Here is a 22,748-nt window from a genome sequence, read left to right on the forward strand (position 1 = left end):
TATGCTAGTTGTAGTAGTCGGGTATATTTATAGTGTATTCCAATGTTCTTTATATTTTGTATTCTATGGATATATTTCTTTAGTGTTGACATGTCCATTTTATGTACTGTTCCTGTACATTGCTTGGATAACCTGCTGCTGTAACACAACAATGCCAGTTTGGGATCAATAAAGTACATCTATCTATATAAGAAATTAAAACAAGTGTGGTTAGGTCAGAAGATCCCACAGATAAACGAAACGGAAACAAAAGAAGTGTGATTGACTCACTCAATGCCACAGATAGAGGAAGTATGCATATAATGTGCTTCTTGTAATCGTGTTTTATGGACTTTGGGGGAAGTACAATGACCACTCCCCCTTATTGCTGTTCTTGATAGTTAGATTTAGGAGCCGAATGTGTCTCGAAAAGGCGGGGTTATCTCATGTATTGCCTTGCGTAATAACGGCTTCGAACGGTGTGCGCGGCGTTACAAAACAAGCGTTCCTTCAGCAGCCTGACTATTACGGATGGGAAGTTTGGCTCTTTTTAGTGAACCGGTTTATTTGGCTCAGCTCACCAAGAAGAGCCGGCTCTTTCGGCTCCGGCTCTTCATTTTACCACTTCTGCCTTTAATAATTTAGCCAAATTTAGCGTTGTTTTGAACTATGATTAGTATGTGTGCACATATATCACTTAAATTATTCAATATAATTATACTAAACCTTATAATTTCCAGAATATCATCATTTTAAATGCTGCTTTGTTTCCGACTGTCACTCATCTTGTCTGCTATTCGCGCACCGCACTCCTCTCTCTTTCTCTCCTCCTCTCCCTCCTGCTCTGTACCTGTAGACTGTCAGCGCGCTGCGCACCCCCCGCCCCTCCCTGCTTGATGGTATGATCCTTGTCTTTTTTAAAGAAGTCCCAAGGTCGAGGTATAAGCTGTGGGGTGATCGTGCTTTTGCTGTTGCTGCTCCTAAACTATGGAACAAGTTACCCCCTGATATACGCACTATCACTGACCTAGTACTTTGTAAATCTAAACTCAAGACTTTTTTTATTTAGATTTGCTTTTAATACCTAGTAGCGCTGTGACATTTTCCCTGTGCTTTTTTTTATGATTTTATGATATGTTGTGTTTTTATTCCTGTTATTTCTTGATGTTAATGTAAAGCACTTTGGGTACCTTTTGGTAATTGTAAAGGGCTATACAAATAAATGTTGATGTTGATTGATTGTCTGTCATCACCTGATTGGTCGCACGGACGTCATTAACACAACATTCAGTCACAGTCAGTGCATGGAGTGCCCGTGGCGCGGAAAAGATCGTCCTATTATTCTGCCTTGAATTAATTAAAGAAAGAAAAAAAAACGGCTCTCGGACGGGAGCCGGCTCTTTGAACCGGCTCGTTCTTGGCCGACACATCACTACAGACTATGACCCCGCCCCCGCGGACCAGAAACGGCAGATAGTCTGACGGATAGACGCAGAAGAAAGCCAGGCTGGAGCTGCTGCCCTGGGAAGTCAGGAGTCTGCTAGAGTCAACGCAGAACAACCAGCGCCATTAACACCACCAGCTAAAGGAGCAGCTAACTGAAGCTACAGGTAACGCAGTTCTTATAGCTACTTCTCTTTGATATCGTGTGTTTATTCCTTAAAAGGGCCCGGTGTTTAGTGGCAGCTAAGCTCTTTACTACCCGGGCCTGGGCTCGGCCCTCAGGACTAGAACCGGAGAATGAAGCCGCAGACCGGGTCACAGATTTCAGGAGAGAGGGGAGGCTGACTGGGTCAACCAGAGAGACGAGGCCTGTAGGGGGGCAGATGTCCACGCCTCCAGACGGGCTGGGAAAGGAATAAACTTGGGTTAACGTGTTTTACTGGTCCGTTTTATCGCTCTTCTGTACCAATAACTGGATTGGTCGGCTAACCGTTAGTAGCCGTTAGTACCCGTCAGTAGCCGTTAGTAACCGTTAGTAACCGTAGCCGTTAGTAGCCGTTAGTACCTGGCTCACGTCACTTGAGCTATCTTTAATGTTAGCTAGCTCATTCATAACGCTGATCAACTTGAGTGGCCTTTTTCTCCCTGTATGGATATAACTAGTTATAGCAACTACTTGTAGCCATGCCACTTATTCAATAAACATGTTTTTTTTGCCAGTCATGTCGGTGAAGTTGAGCCATGTGTGCCTCTTCTTTCGCTTTCCTGGTTCATTTGATTAAAACGTGTGACTTTAGCTAGCTAGCTGGGAAGATTTAACACCTATATTAGCTAGATCATGTCTGCTATTTCTGTGATTACAGGCTGTATCCTGTACATGCAGCCCTTTTTTCTTGGTTTAAAGAACAGCTGCCATTCAGTAGTGTGCACAAGGCCGACGATTAGACATGACTGAGCATGCTGGGACATTTGGTACTCAGCCATATCATAGTGAACTGCTCCTTGTTGAATTATGAGGAAGCTTGCTGGACATCAAGTTCAGTTCAGACAACTTTATTTATCCCCAAGGGGCTAATTCATTTGTAGCATTCCCAGTCCATACATCCATACAGACAACCAATAATTAGTTAAGTCAAAGGAAACATATTAAAAGGCATGGGGAGGTTGGAGGGACAAGTTACAATAAGAACCATATAAATACATAGGATTATGGCAATAAAAGCCAAAAATCTAAGAAACAATATATAAGAACAACCTATCTTAAAGTTCCTCTAAATAACAGTCATTTAAAATGGGTATGGTCTGTATTCAAAGACAAGTCCTGGTGTTGTAACTGATTTTTGCTACTTAAAATAAACACTACATTTGCAATAAGGTGGTGAATAATGTACACTGTGTCCCCCAATCAATCTCACAATTAATCAACATTTATTTGTATAGCCCTTTACAATAACCAAAAGGTACCCAAAGTGCTTTACATTAACATCAAGAAATAACAGGAATAAAAACACAACATATCATAAAAAAAGGTACATAAAAAGCACAGGGAAAATGTCACAGCGCTACTAGGTATTAAAAGCAAATCTAAATAAAAAAAGTCTTGAGCTTAGATTTAAAAAGTACTAGGTCAGTGACCGTGTGTATATCAGGGGGGTAACTTGTTCCATAGTTTAGGAGCAGCGACAGCAAAAGCACGATCACCCCACAGCTTATACCTCCACCTCGGGACTTCTAAGCACCAATGACTTCTAGATGTTTCTAAACCAACTTTAATACTAGATGAACCTGAAAGTACTGTTCTGGAGATCCTTGGAAATCCTTCAAACACCCCCATTGGCCACACTTTGAGAAACTTTGGCTTAGAGTAAAAGGTAAAGGTATTTCTGAGCTTCTCCTGTCTTGTGGCATGGCGTCAACTCCGTCTTCTTGGCATCTTTGTCAATTTCCTTGAGATAAGCTCTTATCTAGGGTGTCTTTGTTGTTCTTGATTCAATATGTAGCACACTCTCAAGGTTACTTGTTGCAGCTTGACCAGGAAGAACATACCATTTCAGAACAATAACTTATTTGTTAATGTTTTCCCACTATAATCAGAAGCCCTACTGTGTACTTTTCTACTTTGTTTAGGTTATTACCGGAATACAGTACTGATAATGGTAAATTATCAGTCCGTCATCCTTCAGACAGAGATATCTCCCAATTGTCTTACCTATCACTCTAATCTACATTTTTTAACTACCTGCATTCATTGAAACTTCTTTGATAAAACGTACTGTCATTGGAGAGTAAACATAGTTCGTTGTTTTTTGTGTGTGTGGAATCATGCCTAAAATAAATCTGTTGTACAGCTGTAACAGACTGCAAGTTTAGTGACCTTTACACTTCCAGAACTTATACAGTTCGTTATAAACAAATTATTAGTATTTGATATGAAATTTTATGTAATTTTAACATTTTCTTAGTGTAAATCTGATTGGAGAATTTCTGTTGTAAATTGCACTTGTGGTCTATATACTGTATACTAGACTAGAGAAATGGTTCACTTGAATAGCTCCCAAGTTTCTGTGCTTTCCTGGACCTTTGATGAGCTTTTTAGTGAATTGTTGCCATCTTAAAGATATTAAGTGTAGAGTGCTGCATGGCCTGGTTTTCAAGTACCGTCTGTGCTGCGTTTTGGGCCGGATAGTTATCAGGAGTTCCCTCTCTCTCCATGCCTGCCAAATCAGGAGGCCCGGCTAGCCAAGTGGCTAGATTCCGGGGAGCCAACAGCCCGAAAGGGCTTTGTCCTCCGGGCTCATTTCGATGCTGGGACAAGGCTCAGGGACACTCATGCACCTTCCACTCTGAGGGCTGGGACTGAAAGAAAGCGAGCATGCTTCAAACTTTTACGCCACTTACTCCACCCATACTTAACATGCCAAGAACCAATGTTGCTTTAAGAGTTATTTCGCAGCTTCATTTGGTCTGACATGGGAGTTTCCTGGAACATACAATGAATGTGACGTAACAAAGAATTTCCTGATTCGGTAGCCACTGAAAGTTAACAGTTAAAACCTTGTTACCCAATTTGTCCGTGGTGTGTATAAAGTACATAATGTACTATGGCTTCTTTATGGCTTTTCTTTGGTCTTGTTTTAGAAAACTTTGGCCTAGTTGGTTCATTTCCAGGGTTTAGATAGTCCTAATCTCCACGCCACTGAAAGACCTTTTTGGTCTTGTCATGCTGCTTATTAGTGTGGGGTTTCTGTATTGTCATTGTGATATGACAGCTTCTGATGAGATCACAGGTAAGAAAACTATGCAGAAGATGAGAGGAGATTAAAAAACTCAAGTAAAGTCTAAGATTTTCATCATGTTACGGGTTTTGACACTGCTGTTTTCACAGTGCTCTCTATACCGAATTCTATTTCTCTGCTCACAGTTAACATATCTTTTTCTGAGTTTGCCTCCAGCTGTAGCATATGGAGAGTGGAGGAATGCATGCTCTTTGACACAGATGCCATACAAACTCTGCAGAGGAAGTGTGTAGGCATCAAATGTATAGGCTGAAACATTCCTAATCAGCTAGTAAGATTTGCCAATCGGATGTATTCAGAGTCAAAGCTTTTCAAAAACTGTTATATAATAAGTTTAAGTTTAGCCTATGCTCAGAGGAAAAGCTGGGTGCTTAAATGGCTAAATATTTTTTTAGAATAAGAAGATGCATCAAATATTAATTCATCAAAACAGGCCTGGCACATTTTGTGTGGAAGTTGTGATGAGAGGTTTTCGAGGTGGCAGTGAAACAGGGTCAACATCACACTATAAGGATAAGCCTGCCAGTCCTCAGGAAAGTTATTCTTAAATGTATTATCATGGGTAATCTGCTTAATCCAAATTACTAAAGAGGTCTGCTCTACGACGCTGACTCCTACACTGCTGCCACAGATCCTGGGCATAGGATGGAATTGTGCAGCACTTCAGGTCACTCACTTTCTGTGCCACTCTGTATTGTTGACAACACAATGCTGCTGCCATAACCCAGGGCTTAAATTGTCCCAGTTTTTCATAACAGTGCTTTTATTTTTGTAATAAGTGCGTAAATTTGCTCAAGGCATTGCTCTGTGTTAGTTTGCAAGACTTACTCTCCAGCTGCGATGATGTTTGGAAAGAGTTCTGTTTATTTTATCAGAATTGTTAGCATTGTTATTGACTTTGCCTTTTACAAAATTGCAGCACCACCACCTCAGTGATTTTTACATCAAACATGCCATCTGTGCTGTAATCAGGTTGATTAAACAGAAAATATGTGCTGCAAGAAAAAAAAGATTTAATCAAGCATATAAGAGGAAAATCAAGAGAAACTGCAAGCTTGCTGCTTGAAATATTTGGCAGTGTTGGAGTTTTTCTTAGACTTTTCTGAGTAACTCCATTAAGTGATATACACAGTCCACTTCATATTAACATCCACCATACAGTCATTTCCTCAGGCAGAAATGACAACAATGCTTACAGTTGGTTTAGTTTATCGTGGCTTCTGGTGATTCATTGTCTCCACCCCGGTTAATTCTTACTACGTAGCCTCGAGGAGACAAAACATAGTTCCAAAGAATATCTTTGGCAGATGTTAAACTGATGAAGTCTCAGGACCTCTTGACTCTGTAAACGTTGCCTGCGATGGAAGAAGAACCTCCCGTCCATGTGGCTTGAAGGGGTCAAACTGCAGCTGCAGCAGACCTCAGCGGGTGATACTTACATGTGGGTGTGTTTTTGCCTCTTGCAAATCCATCCTCATATGAGTTTCGGTTACCACCTTGACGTTTTTGTGGCAGCTAAAGGAGTGAGGTGACTAAATGAGACAGTCAGTGAGCCATCTTCTTTTTAGCCCAGTTGATATTCCTGACCTATTTTGTCCCCTTTTAAGCTGTGTAGCTGGGGGGGATAGTTTTATCTAATTGGATCATATCACTAAGAGAGGACAGCCAACACCATTGATGTACCAACACCTCCACCTCCCATATTTTATACTTGCACCAGTTCATACATCGCAGGCTGGCAGCAGTGGTTGATCTGCAAATTAATATTAATATACAGCAGGACTTGTATTGGATGGATATGAGCAGGAAGATGAAATCACAGATTAATGTAGCTGTTGTGTTCCTGTTATCTCTGGATCTGAGCAGCCTTCACAAGTTACCTTTATTGGTAGAAAGCTATTACCTTAATGTCATACATTCGGTATGTGGAAAATATTGGCAGATGCCAGACTGTTGGTGGTGGCCATGTGTCCTAAATTTAACATTGTTTTTTTCTTGTCTTTCTCGTTCTCTTCAGAATGGCGGTGGATATCTACGACTCTCAGTACCTGCTCATCCTGGCCCCTTCCCTGGTCATTGCCCTCATGTTCCTCTTCTTCTGGCTCTTCATGAAGGAAACCTCCTACGACGAGGTGCTGGCCAGGCAGAAACGTGACCTCAAGCTACCACCATCCAAGCCAGACACCCGTAAGAAGAACGAAAAGAAGAAGAGCAAGAAGAAGGAGAGTGCCAGCGGAGGAGGAGGAGGTGGAGGTGGAGGAGAGTCTGAAGAGGATCTTAGGGATTTTGATGGTGCTGATGGTGCCAACAGCTCCAGTCAGGAGGCAGAGGAGGAACCTGCACCGGTGGCTACACCAGATCCTGCTCCACCAATTCCTATTCCCAATGTGCCTGTTTCAGTGTCACCTGAGGCTCCTGCTGGTCTGAGGGAGAGAAAGAAGAAGGAAAAAAAGGCTGCTAAAGCTGCCGCAGCTGCTGCTGCTGCCGCTGCAGCTGCTTCTTCTGAGGAACCAGAAGTGAACGGCTCAAAGCCGATCAGCCGCAAGACAGAGACACCTCTGGCTGCGGGCAAACAGTCCAGCCCTCCCTCCCCACAGCTTGAGGTTCAGGTCCAGGTCCAAGCTACGCAGGCTCCTGTTCAGGCTCAGACACCTCCTCAGATCTCTGGGAAGAAAAAGGAGAAGAAGAAACAAAAAGCTGAGCCTGGTGAGTAGTCAAGAGTACAGTTATAAGGGAGTCTATTACGTAGTTTCTCGTGGAAAAGATTGAAATTGCTAACTATTTTGTTCAATGAATTCCTATTAAGTTATAGTGGATGACCAGCAGCCAGAAGTTAAGGCTGAGCAGGCTCCAGCTCCAGTCAAGAAGGAAGCTCCCATTGTGGCTGAAACCAAAGTTCTGGACGGTGCAGCCCCGCCTGCTACCAGCGGCAAGAAGAAGAACTCTGCCAAGAAGCAGAAGACTGAGCCTGGTAATGGTGACACAATGGTCCCTCATGCTAAATTATATCTCAATTTCTTTAAAATATAAGGACTTGCGCTCAAACCGAAGCCTGAACTTGTTACCTTGTAATCAACTAGTTTTTCTCAAATCCAGTAGATGAAGCCCATGTTCTGGCTGATTCTGCAGCTTCTGCCAACCACCAGGCAGGCCATAACGATGATGCACCATCCAAAGGGAGCGGCAAGAAACAGAAGAATGAGACGGACAAAGGTAAGAGGGGAAAAAACCTGGAGTCTGATCATGGTTCTATTTGCTATCGCATATCTACTGTCCGGCTATATAATAACATGCATAACTTGTATGTTTTAACAGAGAACACGGAGGTGAAGCTGAAGGAGCTGCTGTCTGGTCTGTCCAGCCTGGCTCTGTCAGAGGCCGAGGCTGTCAGTGTGATGGCTCTCCTCCGGGAGAAGAGCCCCAATGCCTTGGATGCCTGGCAGAAAGTGAGATTAATACGTGATACATATAAATTAGGATGTTTTGACATTTCACACTATTTGCATTTGGCAGACCTGGTATTTGTAGTTGGACTTGCAATGCTTTTTTCTAACGTTACATGTCTCACCACCAGTCTGCAGCTAGGCCTGACCCAGCTGCACAGGAAAGAGAGAGACTTCTTACAACTCTGCAGGAGGAGGCTTCCATTGCCAAGGACAAAGTGAAACAGCTTAGCCAGGAGCTTCAGGTTGAGAAGCAAAAGACGGGCCGGGTGGAGGCCGTGATGAGGGAGCAACGTGGAGTCATGGAGAAAGAACTGGGTAGCATGCAGGGCAAAGCACAAGGCAGCTACCAGGAGCTCCAGACCATGCAGATAAAGGTTCATTTGATTTCTTGCACAAGTCTGGACATTAGTTCACTTGTTTCCTATATTGTTTTATTATCAGAACAGTTATTACATTTTATACCATGGTCTTATTTACAACACGGGCTGTAATGTTAGTCCTTCAGTGCCTCATCCTACACACAATCTGCAAGAAGTAAGTTACACTGCCCCACGTAGGCGATCATCTCACATCCCATTCAACTCGCTACTTCAGGCTGCGGCACATTGCCTCATTTGTTTGTGAAACTCTTGATATTGATTTGGGGAAAATGACATGGCTGGATAGCTAGCTAGTATTGTTGTTAAACATACTATCAAATTATATTTACTTTGAATTCGCTTCTGGCTCGTAGCTGAGCCAAAGGGCTCTATGAGCTGAGTGGTCTAGAAATATTGGCTTTTGGAGCAGTGTACAATGTTTCCATTACATAAGAACCTTATGGGATGGTAATTATTGTTCCAAGTATTAGCAAACCCTCAGGAATTACCAGGGAAAAGGAGTTATGGCTTGTGAAAAACTTCAGATTTTGGTTGCAAAATGCATGAAAATATAAATTCATGATCTTAGTTTTTTTTTTTTTTGGCAAGTGACCATGGTGTAAGCAGGATAATGCCCTTCGAGGTGTCCATTATCAGGAATTAATGGACGACGGGGAGGCCACAACTCGTCAGGCGTTATCCCTTACATATTAGACAACACTGTATATCATCAATACTGTGGGGAAAAATCTGTAATTTAAAAAGTGTGAAGGAACCCATATATTTTGTCATTATTCTCAACACTGAATCCTCTTGTTTATGTGTAGTTCCAGCAGGTGAGGGAGCAGCTGGAAAGCCAGATCACTCGACTGCAGCAGGAGAACGGCATCCTGAGGGACGCAGTCAGCTCTGCCACCAACCAGATGGAGAGCAAGTCAGTATTACACAGCAAAAGATGATCCCCCACTGGTCACACTCTCTAGAGCTTATACATGTCTCATCTGCTCATCTTGGTGAAACAATCCTAGTCATCCAGTTCATATTAGAATTTCAGCTCATTGTCTTTGCATTTTAGCTCAGACTTCTGATCTCTACATTATCCTCCATTTTTTTTTCTGCCTGTGTTGCTCTCATTAAGAAGTCCATCTGTATGCACAGTTAAACAATGTAAAATGCATCATACAGGCTATTAGTAGTTTGATTCATTAACAACATCCCACAGTAATGCCCCATCAACCATTTTCACTCATTTGTGCGTGTGTTGCTTGATAGGAATTCAGCAGAGCTGAACAAGCTGCGTTCTGAGTACGCCGGTCTGATGAAAGAGCTGGCAGACAACAACAGCAAGCTGCAGCAGGAGGAGCACCAGAGGAAGTCACTGGAGGTCAACTACAAGCAGAACGTGTCCCAGCTGGAGGTACGCTAATCCAGATGCACAATGTGTTTATTTAGCCTGTGCTTCGGTTTCCCCAGCCGAGACAAAAATGAACTGAGCTGTAAAAAACCTGGGCCAAAACCTGGACCTGGGCAGCTTCAAATCTGGTTAGCGGGTGTGGCAGCATTGCCGAGGAAATGGGAGGACGTTGTAGTGGAAGTCCTGGGGAGGGAGGGGTGTGGGAAATATAACCTGGGATGGGAGGATTGTGTTGGCTTGGGAAGCTGGAATGTTGGAGGCTTTGTGCTGTGTATGAACAACACTTTTCCTGCGAGACACCCAGATCAGCCTTTCCTGTCTTTTCATCGACAACGATCAAAGATGAAAGTTTAAGTTGCTGGCTCGACACAGAAGAGCCACGCCAAGAGTTGAGATTTTGATGACAGAAAACAGGTTTTCTCTATTGCCCAGACTAGAAAAATCAATTAAAACGTCTACGAGATGTTTTGTAATTTGAATTCCATTAACTTGGTTTGGCAGATGCAACGCTGTGTTTGAATTCTTGAGGAAAAAGAGACGTTGGAATCACAGGCTTACAGATTGCCTTAAGGCAAATCAACCTCCGCCATTGATCCTATAGTAATGATACTGCCAGTGCGAGGAAAGAAGATTGATGGATGGATGGATGTCATTTGTTAGTTTACCCTCTGTAGTGTGGTGTTACAGCACTCATTTTCTATAATAATGTGTGGGTGAAAACTGTTAACTAAATTGGGTATATCTCTCCATCTCCAGGCCCAACTGCAGGATGCTAAGCGACGTTGGGAAGAACTGCAGAATTTCCTTCACAGTGTCAATGCTGAGAGAGAGAAACTTCAGGCCTCAAAGCAAGGTGATAAAATATGTCATACAAAAAAAAATGTGATACTTTCACTTGTTACTTCTAGTAAAAAGTAAATCTAAAAGTGAATCGTCAGGTTACATTCAGCAACTGATTGTCTGTGCATGTGCGGGTGCAGAGCTTCACGGCCAGCTGTTGTCAGTGGAGACGGAGATGAACAACAAGAACAAGGAGATCCAGACGCTACACGGCAGCCTGACTGAAGCCATGGTTTCCAAAGAGCGGCTGGAGCAGAGAGTGATGGAGCTTATGGAGATGTCCCAGCACAGTATGCCTGATGACTCGCTGCAAGCCCGGGTTCAGGTAAGCCGCCACAACTTCATACCCAAAATCATCAAAGTCTATTTTATAGTACTTCTTTTCTTGAATTGGATCTACACACACTTCTCGTACACACTAATAGAGTCTGTGTTTAACAGGACCTCGTGAATGAAAACACAGGTCTTCAGGTCCAGAGCGAGACCCTGCAAGTCCAGAATGAGTCCCTGCATGCCCAGATCTCTTCACAGGTATATGGGTTAACCTTATTTACTTATGTTTAGTAAGAAAAAGATGCATAGCTATTTGCATTTAGGCTAATAAGATGTATTTTCTTTTCATTTAGGTCACCCATGTCTCTCACATGGAGGAGCTACAGAAGCTGTAAGAAACATTTTTGGCCTTTTCAGACATAGTGACCGCATTACAAGTGATACCGTTGAGCCGTTCCTCATGTGCTCTCCCAACTCTTCCCCTGTTCTGTTCAGATTGGCCGATAAGGAGTTGCAGAGGAAGAGTCTGGAGGATTCTCTAAATGCTGAGAGGAGCAGTGGGGCTGGTAGAGAAACTAACATGCAGGTATAGTCGCAAGAGTGCTTCATCTACAGCTTCTTATGCTAACATTGCATAGGTACATAAGTCTGCTGGAATTTGGTAAACAAGTTCGAGGCCTCTCATTGTGTTAAGAGGAAATATGGATTGAATACCAATGTCCCTGCCAGAGAGAGGGCATGTTGGTTCACATTTGCAGATATTTTGGGTTCCAATGCCAAACGGATATCATTTATTTCACGGTTTTATAAACCTCCGACAGAATTATGAGTGCTATGCCATAGCTCAAAGTATTGCTGTCAGATCCTGTATCGTCTTGCCATGATAAGTGTCCTCTCTGTTTCCCGTCTTTTCCTCTGCAGGCCTTGCACAATGAGAACATGTCTCTGAAGGCAGAGGTTCAGAATCTGCAGGCACAGATTTCTGATCAGGTTAGTCATGTTCTTTGACAAATTGAAAAGGACCCCATGTACTTGTATGTTCTTCTGTTTGACACACCCTCTCTGTTTGACTCTCCCCATGCAGACTGCCTCCCAACTGGCTTTGGACCAGTTCCAGACGAGGTGTGTGTGCAAACTGGAACATATTTTGAATAGCTGGTTAGGCTTGTTACTAATGAGCCATAAGGAATAACTCAATGACCTTTTTTTTAAAACTTCCTACCCAGTGTCCGGGAGAAGGAGGACAACATGAAAACTGTGGAGGACCTGCTGGAGAAGGGGCTGATAGAGGTGGCCAACAAGGAGGAAGAGCTCAAGGTATTTTGTTTTCTCTTGTGCTGCCTCACCCACATTTGACTGAAGTCAGCAAGCTTTAAGTGACTCTGCATTCCACTGCTTGCCTAGTAATCACGAACCCTAATGGGCGAAAAATCTTTAATTTCTCTCCCTGATGCAGGCTGTAAGAGAAGAAAATGAGGCACTAAAACAAGAAACGGAGGCCCTTATGAGAAAGATAGCAGAAAAGGTGAGTTGTCTGAAATCTTTCCTAAAAGCTGTGTTTTCTCCACCTTATTCTGTACTTATTCCTTTTTAAATTGTCTTTTCTGCTTATCACAGGCATCATCAGAGTCGATAGTGGAAGAGCTCCAGAGCAAGTAAGTTTGGGATCATGAAAATGTCATAGTACATAGTATTATGATCACCCAATCCCGTCCACAACGCACAAAGACACACAGAATAACACTAACTGTACTTTCCATAACAACAGTCAACAGTCTTTGCTTACTAGCTGAGATACAGAGCAACTGATGCATTCCATAATTACATGTTATGAGACCAAAGGCCACGAGTCACTCTACTGTAACCGTATCAAAACTAATTCCTCCTGGCACTCCAGGCCACTCCCTAGACACACCCCTGATAGTAATTCTCCGCTGGCACGACAGGCTGTGTATTGTTATATGTCCTCTTGCCGCATATATCATTTTTTATTTAACAATCAGCAGATTCTGTGCAACGTCAAACTGTTCTATATTAGGAACCGTTGTTTCACTTTACTTTATAGGATCCAAGAGAAGGATGTGAAGCTAAAATCACTGGAGGAGAGTCTACAGACGGCACAAGACGGCAGCTCCACCAGAGAGAAGGCAGTTGAGGTGTGGGCTTTTCTCGTAATAATGAAATACCGGGATTGCACATTTCAAGTGCTCTTCCTCATATTGTTCATGTTGTATTGTCTTACTTTGAGCTCTTGTTTAAAGCTGCCTTTGTCTCGCAGGGTCTGGAGCAGCAGTTGGCAGCCCTGCAGGCAGAGATGGAGCAGCTGAGACAGATGGAGATGCCAGAAGAGCTGGCCAGTTGTGGGACCCAGCTCCATGAACTCCAGACTGAGTAAGTTAACCCCCCCCCCACTTCAACATGTAGTCGTATAGCGTTGCCTTTACACATCAGACTAATGATGAGCACACCTGATCCACAGACTAGCAGCAAAGGACCAACATATCCAGATGCTGCATGCTGAGCTGGAGATAAGGACTACGGAGCTGAGTGAGCAGGTGGAGCAGATGCATCAACAGGTGAGGAACGGTCTCAAAGAATAGTGCAAGTGTGACATATCCTTTGGTTTGAATCAGGAAGAATTGTTTAGGTATAAAAGATTTTACCAAATAAGCATAATTAAAAAAAAAACTGTTCTTGTTTGAATTGTTGTCTTTTGTTATGAGCGTCATAAGAGATAAAATCCTCAGTCAGTCCTCGTTTTAACAAATTCTTTTTTCCCCTCCTTAAATAGCAGTCCCAAACAGCAGTGCCAAGCCCAGAGCTTCTTACAGCGTGAGTAATGTTGCATGCCATGTGACATACCTTAATTTCATATGCCTTTTCATTTTAAAGGACCCGTAACATAATGAGTGGTTATGTTGTTGTCTATCAGGTTGTCAGAGAAGGACAAGCAGGTCACAGAACTGCAGGGTGAGCTGGCCGAGCTGAGGGACTCCCTGGAGCTTCATAGGAAGAAGAACAATGTAGGTTTCCTCCAGCGATGACCTGAACTGTATAACACCAGTAACTGCTCTGGTCTAGCCCTGCGAGGCGTCAGCCCCTCCCCCTTGTCTGGTACCCCAAAACACTCCCCTCACACTGGAATAGCACACCGCATACATCCATACTTCCTCCACTGCCACTTAGTCCCACTTATTTTGCTTTTTTTGTTCATTTTACACTGAACGGAGAGCTTTCTTTAGCTGAGGTTGTGTTCTCAACATGATTGTACACATCAGTACAGATGTCTATTTTGATTTGGATTGCTTAAGCTGAACGTTACATAACAGGGGCTTCCAGCCTACTCTTGTTATGCTCTCCATTGGCCTTGACTGTGTCGGCAAGCTTGTCTGTGCTTGTGGGTGATTCAGAGCGTTAGAAACTCGCCTACCTTTTTATTTTCAAGTCATATTTGAATTGAAAAGCATATGTATGTGGACTTTTTCATTTTTGCATCTACCGTATATATCTCCAGGCATTATTACCGTAATTTGAATAGAAAGTACTCACACAACATTGTTACAATACATATCTTGCGTACTGTGCATGTTTGCTTTTACCCACACGAGGTGCGAGACTGGGACTCTCGAGGCGATTTGTTCATACTTATTTTTAGCGGTTGGAGCATGAGTGAAAAGCAGAGTGTAGCAAATTTGCATTCGGTTTGTTCTGTTACTCTACCAGTCTTTATATGAGCGTCACTGAATGCATTTTTCCTGAGGCTGAACTGAAGGTAGTATCTCTCTGGAACTGACTCAAAACAGGAGCTTCGGGAGAAAAACTGGAGTGCAATGGACGCACTGTCAGCCACCGAGTCCATGCTTCAAGGAAAACTCAGCAAAGCTGTCAAGGTTCGACACCCCCACCTCAGTCTCCTTCACTCTAGTTCCAATCTGATGCATCCTCCCCCCCCAAAAATGCTGTTTTTTGCCATAATTGACCCAGTGCGATTTCTTTTTCGCCATCATCCATAAAAAAGCTGCATACTCATTTACCTCACTCTCGCCCCTCCCCTCTGTTTGCCGTCAATTGGCTTCGTGTTGAGCTGTTGAACTACGCTACACCCCTTGCGAATCTTTATTAACTTAACAAATATTGGTTTTGCTTTAAGCTCTGAAACATAGAATATTTCACCCTGGCCAAAGCTCAGGTTGATGCTTGGAAATGAGTGTGCAGTGACCTAGAAATTGTTTCATTAGATGTCATTAGATTGAGATTCATGGTAATCATTTTTGCTGCTTCCTGTCTTTCTGTCATGTGACTCATTTCTAGCATGTTTTTTCCCCCCCATTCTGCTTTGTGACATCCGTACTGTCAATATCACCAGTTAATCAATCAATGAAAAACTGTTTGATTCACTTCACTTGTAATGCAGTTTATTCTAGGGCTGCAACAAACGATTATTTCATTGTCGATTAATCTGTCAATTATTTTCTCAATTGATTGATTAGTTGTTTGGTCTATAAAATGGTGAAAAATGTGGATATTTTTTTCCCAAAGCCCAAGATGATGTCCTCAAATATCCTGTTTTGTACACAACTCAAAGATATTCAGTTTACTGTCATAGAGGAACGTAAAGAAACCAATGAATATTCACATTTAAGAAGCTGAAATCAGAGAATTTTGACTTTTTTTTTCCTTAAAAAAATTACTCAGACAGATTAATTGATTATCAAAATAGTTGGCGATTAATTTAATAGTTGACAACTAATCGATAATTGTTGCAGCTCTAGCTTATTCTTTTTAAAGTGACGTGTGATCATTCAAAACAATGGCCTTATGTTTCTCAATGCTTCGCACTCATGACTGAAAGATCATTGTGTAGCTGAATGTAACATCTCCAGTATATTTCTTGTAGCGGCGGATCCCCTCGTGTAGACAGAGTGGGCTACCAGATAGCTGGTCTATTAACAGTTACAGTGAGCGTATATATTTTTGCCCTCCTCCCCCTACGTCAGGAAAGGGTACATGCTGAACCATCAGCATAGCAGCTGCTCTTCTGCCATCTGAGTACAGTAGAAAGCACCTTCTCAGAGCTGAGCCAGGGAGTTCCTTGGCAGCTGTTGTGTACCGTCAGTGCACGCTGGTTGCATTCAGCTCCATACACTCGTCTCTGAGCTGCCTTGTGACACGGTGTGTTAATGTGAATAGTGGTTAGAGCGCCAGCTGGCTAACGCTTGGCATACGTTCTCCCTTCAGGCCTCAGAGTGACAGTGCATGATGCTAGCCTATTGTGGGAGGACTGATGGCTACCTTTTTATTTATTGAAGAGTTTCAAGGTACTTTGTACAATTTCATGAAAGCAGATTGATGTGTTTGTGGTTGCAGGAGAACTGAAGCATGTGATGTGCTCTGAATCTGAGGTTGCTGACACTTGGTGTAGGTGTGGCCTGTTGAAAGATGCTGATGTGTTCTTAGGGTAATTGGAAGTAGGAGTGAGACAGCGTTTATCCTAATGCTCTGGAATTATAATTTAAGATTATGTCAAGTGAATCATTCCCGTGACGTTGATTGGAGCGGCTCGATGGATGACGTGGATGATGACTGGTTTTAAAAGCATGGAGAGTAGAATGAGGAAGAAGGAAAGGTGGTGGTCATATCTGCTGATATCTGATGACCACTGGACCTTGTCTTCGAAGTGACTGAACTATTTGAACAGTCGGTGCTCAATCTCCTCTCCTCTCTTTTTGTCTTTTTTCCTCTTTTCCCCCAACCTATGGCCTTGTAGGAGAACCAGACAGCACTGGCAATGTGTCAGGCCGAGTGTCGAGATGTTCTGCACAGACTTCTGCCCCTTGTGCCTCTGCCCAGTGAGCAGGTATGGGTAATATTGGATGTTTACCTCCATACCCCTCTTACTCCATCTCCTCCTGTGTTGTGATGTTTCTCTTTGCTCTTCATCTACTCTTTCCACCAGAACCATCAGGAGTGGCTCCACAGATTTGAGGGGGCAGTAGCTGAAATCCCAACTGCACAATCCAACCCTGCATCAGGGGAAGCTATGGTAAATAAAGCGGAAATGTAAATTTGAACATCTTTCCTCTTAAACTGAAGACATCTTTTAATAACAACAAATACTACTCTCTCTTTCTGTTTTGCTAAAAGCTGGCTGAGAAGCTGAAAGAAGCTGAGGAAGCCCAAAGGATTCTACAGAAAGACTGTGAGACGTACAAGAAGGTGTTGGCGGAGACGGTGAGATGAGTTTTTTTTTTTTTTTAACGAGTGCTTCCATACTGACGTGTCTCTCTCCAAACTGAGCTGTCATTCCTGCTGCATCCACAGGAGGGCATCCTGCAGCGCCTCCAGAACAGCGTGGAGCAGGAGGAGTCTCGCTGGAGGGTGAAGCTGGAGGTATCGCAGGGAGAGCTCAGAGAGGTGTGTGTTCAGGTTTAGCAGGAAACAACTCCCAGATTGAATACCAAATCACTGAGGTGATATATTGCAACGTATGCGTTTCATTGCATCATTCTTTATTGCATCATTCTTTTGTCTTTTCCCTTAGATGGGCCAGAAAGTCACAGCTCTGGAGCAAGATATTGAGAGACTAACTGATGGAGCAGAGTTGGAAAACGTCAGTCCACTTGAAGCGCACATCTCAAACTAACACTCATAACATTTCTTCTAAGTTTTATTGTAGTTTAAACATCCTGCCATTTTGACTTGTGTTTGTCTGGCTCACAAGTATCTCCGAACCTCTGTTGTGCTCCGTAGCTTAGAAGAGAAAAGCAGCACTTGGAGTCCGAGTTGGAGAGGGCGGAGCAGGAGAGCGCCACCTATGTAACAGAGGTCAGAGAGGTGAGTAGAAACAGGACTCCTTCACCCTTGTGATCCTGTGTGTCATGTTCATGGCGTGTTTTGATGTTTTTTGACATCCTGTTTATTTGGGGCGTATGAAATCCACACAACACAGACATTAAATATCGTTGAATTGTAAGCACACACGCTTCACTTAGTTACACCACTTCCCAGGCTAACTTAATAGACTGATTTGCACAACAGGATCCTGTACTTTATTTATCACTAAACAGCTCTGCTAAATAGTGAGAGCATTCCCTTTTGTAGATGTCTTATCAGCTGGTATCACTGCGCGTGTAGACTGTGTTCTAGTAGTGCTGTCCTGGACCGACTATCCCAGACTCCCATTAAACACATCATGTCAAACTTAATTTCAGCTCAAAGATCTGTTGACTGAATTGCAGACCAGACTTGATGGCTCATATACTGAGGCTATCAGACAGAATGAGGAGCTGACTTTGGTAAGCGGTGCTCCCCCTCTAGCTAGAGCTCCTTTTTTATAAACCTCTCCCTTATTGCACTCAGCGGTGGCTCTAAACTTACTGCTACGGGACAGCGTTCTCCATCTTCTGCTACTGTGGGTCATCATCCATAACCTCAGTGAACGTGCTTACTCAACCCTTAACCTGCAAGAATATTTTCTCTGATTTTAGGAGCCAGGAAATGTGACATTGCAAATTAGCAAAAATCAGAGGTTGAGAGTGACGACTCACCTTCACACTTTGTGATACTTATAAGACTAACTCTCCTTTCTCTACGCTGGCACTCCACTTCATCTCACTTTGCCTTGTCGGGCATCTAACACATGGCTTACTAGTCTTCGACTTGCCTTCCTTCTGCTGAGTCTAAAAATATGCTCTATTTTATACTTTTATTTTACACCTTGAACTGCACACTATTATACCCTCTTTAGTCTTCTCACAAACCTTATCTGTCTGTCTGTTAGTCTCGTAGACTTTGTCTTGCCATAATGTCACTGACTGGACACCTGTCTCTGGTCTTTGTGAAGTGTTAGTAGTCCGTAGTCTTTTGACACTATATTGGCTGCATTCAGACCGACAATAGCACCGTCAAAAACGTAGCCTCCTGATTAATTACAATGAGGACTTCAACTACAACAAAAAAACAACAACATAGGATTGTGTCAATGTATTTGCCTATAAAGTGCTGCAGGGATGACGTATTTTTGTAAGCCAACCAAGAAGTTAGAATCGCACAGGTTCCCTCAACAAAATGCCAATGGGGTTTCTCCATTGGATTATTGCAGAAAATAAACTCTGTGACAAACACACATTTATGATACTTTCACGTTTTGTTCAGCCAGATAATCTTCACAAATGAACACCACTTTTCAGATTTTTGAAGAGTAAATGCAAGTAAAAAGCTAACGTTAGGCTATAAACGAACTACACCATGGTCACATGACTTCAGCGTCACCACCACTAAGCTAAAGGCGGATTAGTGTTCGGCGTGATGACGTTTAGTAGTCTCATTTAGCCACTTGTTCGCAACCGCTTTTTTTAAGACACGTAAAAGCTTCAAAATTCACAAGTGGAAATTTACTGACGTATTTTATGTCGTAGAACATAAACGTTAAAATCTCTTCAGATTGTGTTAACCACAGACCTCATTTCAGAATCTCACCATAAACCCATTGATTCTAGACGAGGGAACCGGAAATGCTAAAATACTAACTCATTTCCGGGTTTTAGGACTCATTCCTGCACCACTCTATAAGAGCATATTCCTGATAGGTTACTTTGTAAGCCGAATGATATAATTATACTGTTTGGTTTATAACTTTTCAGAGTTGTAAATTTCTGTTATAAGGTGTTGTAAACCTATGTGCAGTATTATGGCATCTGATGAGCCTTAAAACATGAATGTATTACTCAAACTGGACTTCCTGGATCGTGAAACATTCTCTCACTAGCACCTGTTGCAAAATGCCCACACCAACACCGTGCTATTATTGGTTTGAACATGGCCTATAGTAAGTAGGACAAGCGAAACTGTTAGATCTGTGCAAATGTTGAGCACTTTAATGTGTTAATGTAGGCAATGTTGGCACTGGATAAATGCTCTTTGTGTACATGTAGTGTTAAATTATAAATGGGATTCACAGGTGTGCCTGGAAAGCTATGTGGTATAGAGCATGTGCTGAGTGTCTGTTTTGATTCCAGCTGAAAACCCACCTCACTCAGACTCTGTCCAAGCTGGAGACCGAAGAGAACGAGAGGCAAAAGGTGGCTGGTGACCTGTACACGGTAAGGATACTAGTTTATATTTTATTACACTGCTGTTATGGGTACAACTCCAGGCCACGTTGTTAACAAGTGGAACTTTCTTGTCCTTAATCCAGGCCCAGCAGTCTCTGGATCTGATCCAGGGGGAGCTCTCAAAAGTGACGGGCAACGCTGATGACCTGATAGAGAATAGCAGTCTGTCGTCACAGAGAGTAAGAGCCTGGGGCGGTATGGGTTAACAGTTGGTGGTGTATGTCTTTGCATGTATGGTAATTAGGTGGTTACATTGAGCTCTAAACCAAATATTGTGGGTCTGACAGGAAGAGATTGACAGAAAGGAGAAAATGAGTGCAGGACTGAACCAAACAGTCAGAGAACTGCAGCAGCTGCTCCAAGGCGTTAGCCGGCAACTCACCAAGAGACAGGAAGGGGTAAGTAAGGCCTGTTACTGTGCTGTTCTGACAGCCGAATAAAACATTATAGTATGGCAGTCTTTCCACTCGCAACAGTGTATTTGAATGTGGAATCTACATGTGTGCTTTCCTCCAGGAGGCTGACAAAGATCTGCCCGTGGTATAGTGAGAGGACAGACCCCCATGCAGCCACCCTGACTGCACTACAGAGACCACCTTTGACCTTTCGGTCTCATCACTACCACCGTCACACCATACTGTCACACCCAACCACCCCCTTTCCCCAACCTCCGTCACCTCACCTGTACTGTAGGCAGCCTCCAACTGACTCTGGCCGAGGCGCCGGCAAACCACTCCCAGTCTCACTGTCGGCCGTAAAGGTGCAGGCAGAGGTTCCTGTTAATTCCAAACGCTCCAGACACTGTACCAAAACACACTACTCCTCCACTCCCACCACATTCCTCTTTTTTCAGCAGCATCGCCAGTTGATTTGTATTCTAAACTTAAAAATGACATCCAGCATAAATTAAACTGCGTGGCAACCATTCCTCTGTTTTAAACACCTGTATTTTTCAATGAAATGAAATCCTTTTTGAATACTACAGTAGTTTTTGTTGTTATATGTCAAGAGAGGGCAGTGATACAAATTTCCAACTTGATGAAACAAACTTTGGGTTTTCAGTCCTTTTTTTCTTAACTTAAAGATATGTATTGTTTAAATGTACCAGTTAGGACCTGCTGAAATACACTGTTGTTGATCTGTTTGCCTCCTGACCAGAAAACAAACTGTGGTTCATCGTGCATTCATGAATTCATAGCTCCATGCATACCTTGGCTCAGTATTGGGTGGGAGGAGGGAGATCAAAAGGGGTCTCGGCATATCCGAAGGGTCACTACGTGACTGTAACTATGGAGATGCATGGACATATTGTAGTCAAGTCTGTACTGCAGCTCCAGAGAGAAGGAAGCCTGTGACCCTGGCTGTGGAAGGAGAAGGCCAGGTCAACAGTGTAGAGGTTTTTAATCCTGCAAACTATTTTAGGAATAAGCGTCCCATATCATCTGTAATCAACACTCGCTATATTGTTGCTAAGTGCATTAACACTGAAGATTTTGTTCTTTTTGTAACAGGCGATGTTAATAAAAGGGATGCTTGATAAATCTGTGCAGCGTCCTGTGTTGCATCTTTTTCTTCGGCTGTACTTCCTTCTCCCGACCACTGTGGGGCAGCATGCAACCTTTAGTTGACATTTAACTGTTTTGATTCATAGCCTTGATTCATAGCCTTGAAAAACCTGACTGTGCACAGGGAAATTACAGAGCCGTTGCTCATGAAGCTTTTGCTGGCAGGTATAATTCTGCTCGGCAAAACGTTCATCCAACTTCCCTGTACACGATAAACAGGTTTGTCATGTAGTGTTATTTTAGGTGAGCAGTTTGCATAACAATAGAGAGGGTGACGCACTGTGCTGCCAAAATTATGGAACATTTGGGGTGTGACCGGTTTCCTGTGATCGTAACATGCTGTATAATCCCTCAGAACAGGAGACTGTTTTCCCATCTCTGCATGAGGTTTTACAAAATATTTTCCATCAGTAAGGAGATGTGAAAGTGAGAATTCAACCGGTAGCCGAAATAATCAAAAGCTTACCAAGGACAATGTCTGACTTGGCTGTAATGTTGGGAAAAACAGCTGTGGTCACTTGTTGATGTTGTGAGTGGCTGAGTGTGAAAGTGTATTGTAAACCCAGATGTGCCATGGGTGTGATATTTATCCTCACCACTACCAGCTTTCTATTTGTATTGAAAGCATAAATACACGTTCTGAGTGACTGGACCTGACTTGACTTTTGGTATCTGCACAGAAAGCTCTCATCTTTCGCACATTAAAAGGCCTTTAAAACAACAGGACTGTTTTGTTGCTGGCTGGCTGGCTGGGTGGGCGGGGGGAGGGGGGAGGGGGGGAGGGGGGGAGGGGGTCAGGTCAGGGGTGCGAGCAACATGGGATCAGCACATTCTTCACATTCTCACACACTGTCATGCTGCAGTCAGCTGATTGGAGATCTGTTTTTTTACCCCCATGGAAACCTCGCGACGATACAGGCGTCACTGTATCTCCAACACACTCGTCATTAGCTGGATAACACAGGGAGTGCCTTTCACAGCTCGCTGCTGGAGGCTGCTGTTCACAGTCCCCTGTAGCAG

At 43.1% G+C, this 22,748-nt stretch overlaps 1 protein-coding gene across 26 annotated transcripts; it reads left to right on the forward strand.

Moving 5' to 3' along the window:
* Nucleotides 1–1,436: 1,436 nt before the first annotated feature.
* On the forward strand, nucleotides 1,437–21,708 carry ktn1 (kinectin 1). Of its 26 annotated transcripts, none has more exons than XM_074660085.1 (35): nucleotides 1,437–1,589; nucleotides 6,736–7,424; nucleotides 7,525–7,689; nucleotides 7,815–7,931; nucleotides 8,034–8,164; nucleotides 8,293–8,538; nucleotides 9,351–9,457; nucleotides 9,796–9,940; nucleotides 10,694–10,790; nucleotides 10,918–11,102; nucleotides 11,219–11,308; nucleotides 11,404–11,441; nucleotides 11,546–11,636; nucleotides 11,972–12,040; nucleotides 12,135–12,172; nucleotides 12,277–12,367; nucleotides 12,507–12,575; nucleotides 12,668–12,705; nucleotides 13,116–13,206; nucleotides 13,329–13,441; nucleotides 13,530–13,626; nucleotides 13,842–13,882; nucleotides 13,983–14,073; nucleotides 14,854–14,940; nucleotides 16,818–16,907; nucleotides 17,007–17,093; nucleotides 17,195–17,281; nucleotides 17,372–17,464; nucleotides 17,592–17,660; nucleotides 17,801–17,884; nucleotides 18,262–18,345; nucleotides 20,068–20,151; nucleotides 20,247–20,342; nucleotides 20,451–20,561; nucleotides 20,680–21,708. In XM_074660085.1, exons 2-35 carry the CDS (start codon nucleotides 6,737–6,739, stop codon nucleotides 20,707–20,709), a joined length of 3,840 nt encoding a protein of 1,279 aa, XP_074516186.1. In that variant the 5' UTR covers nucleotides 1,437–1,589; nucleotide 6,736; the 3' UTR covers nucleotides 20,710–21,708. The 26 variants fall into 26 exon arrangements, with proteins under 26 accessions (XP_074516186.1, XP_074516187.1, XP_074516188.1 ...); XM_074660086.1 differs by having other exon boundaries at nucleotides 13,845–13,882; XM_074660087.1 differs by having other exon boundaries at nucleotides 7,818–7,931.
* Nucleotides 21,709–22,748: the final 1,040 nt, after the last annotated feature.

Source organism: Sebastes fasciatus, chromosome 15 (assembly GCF_043250625.1).
Source record: "Sebastes fasciatus isolate fSebFas1 chromosome 15, fSebFas1.pri, whole genome shotgun sequence".
Lineage (NCBI taxonomy): Eukaryota > Metazoa > Chordata > Actinopteri > Perciformes > Sebastidae > Sebastes > Sebastes fasciatus.

Coding starts and splice junctions, on each gene's coding strand:
- ktn1 (XM_074660085.1), top strand. CDS start 6,737: ATGGCGGTGGATATCTACGACTCTCAGTACCTGCTCATCCTGGCCCCT. Junction 7,425..7,524: donor GAAACAAAAAGCTGAGCCTG/GTGAGTAGTCAA, acceptor ATTCCTATTAAG/TTATAGTGGATGACCAGCAG. Junction 12,706..13,115: donor GTGGAAGAGCTCCAGAGCAA/GTAAGTTTGGGA, acceptor TTTACTTTATAG/GATCCAAGAGAAGGATGTGA.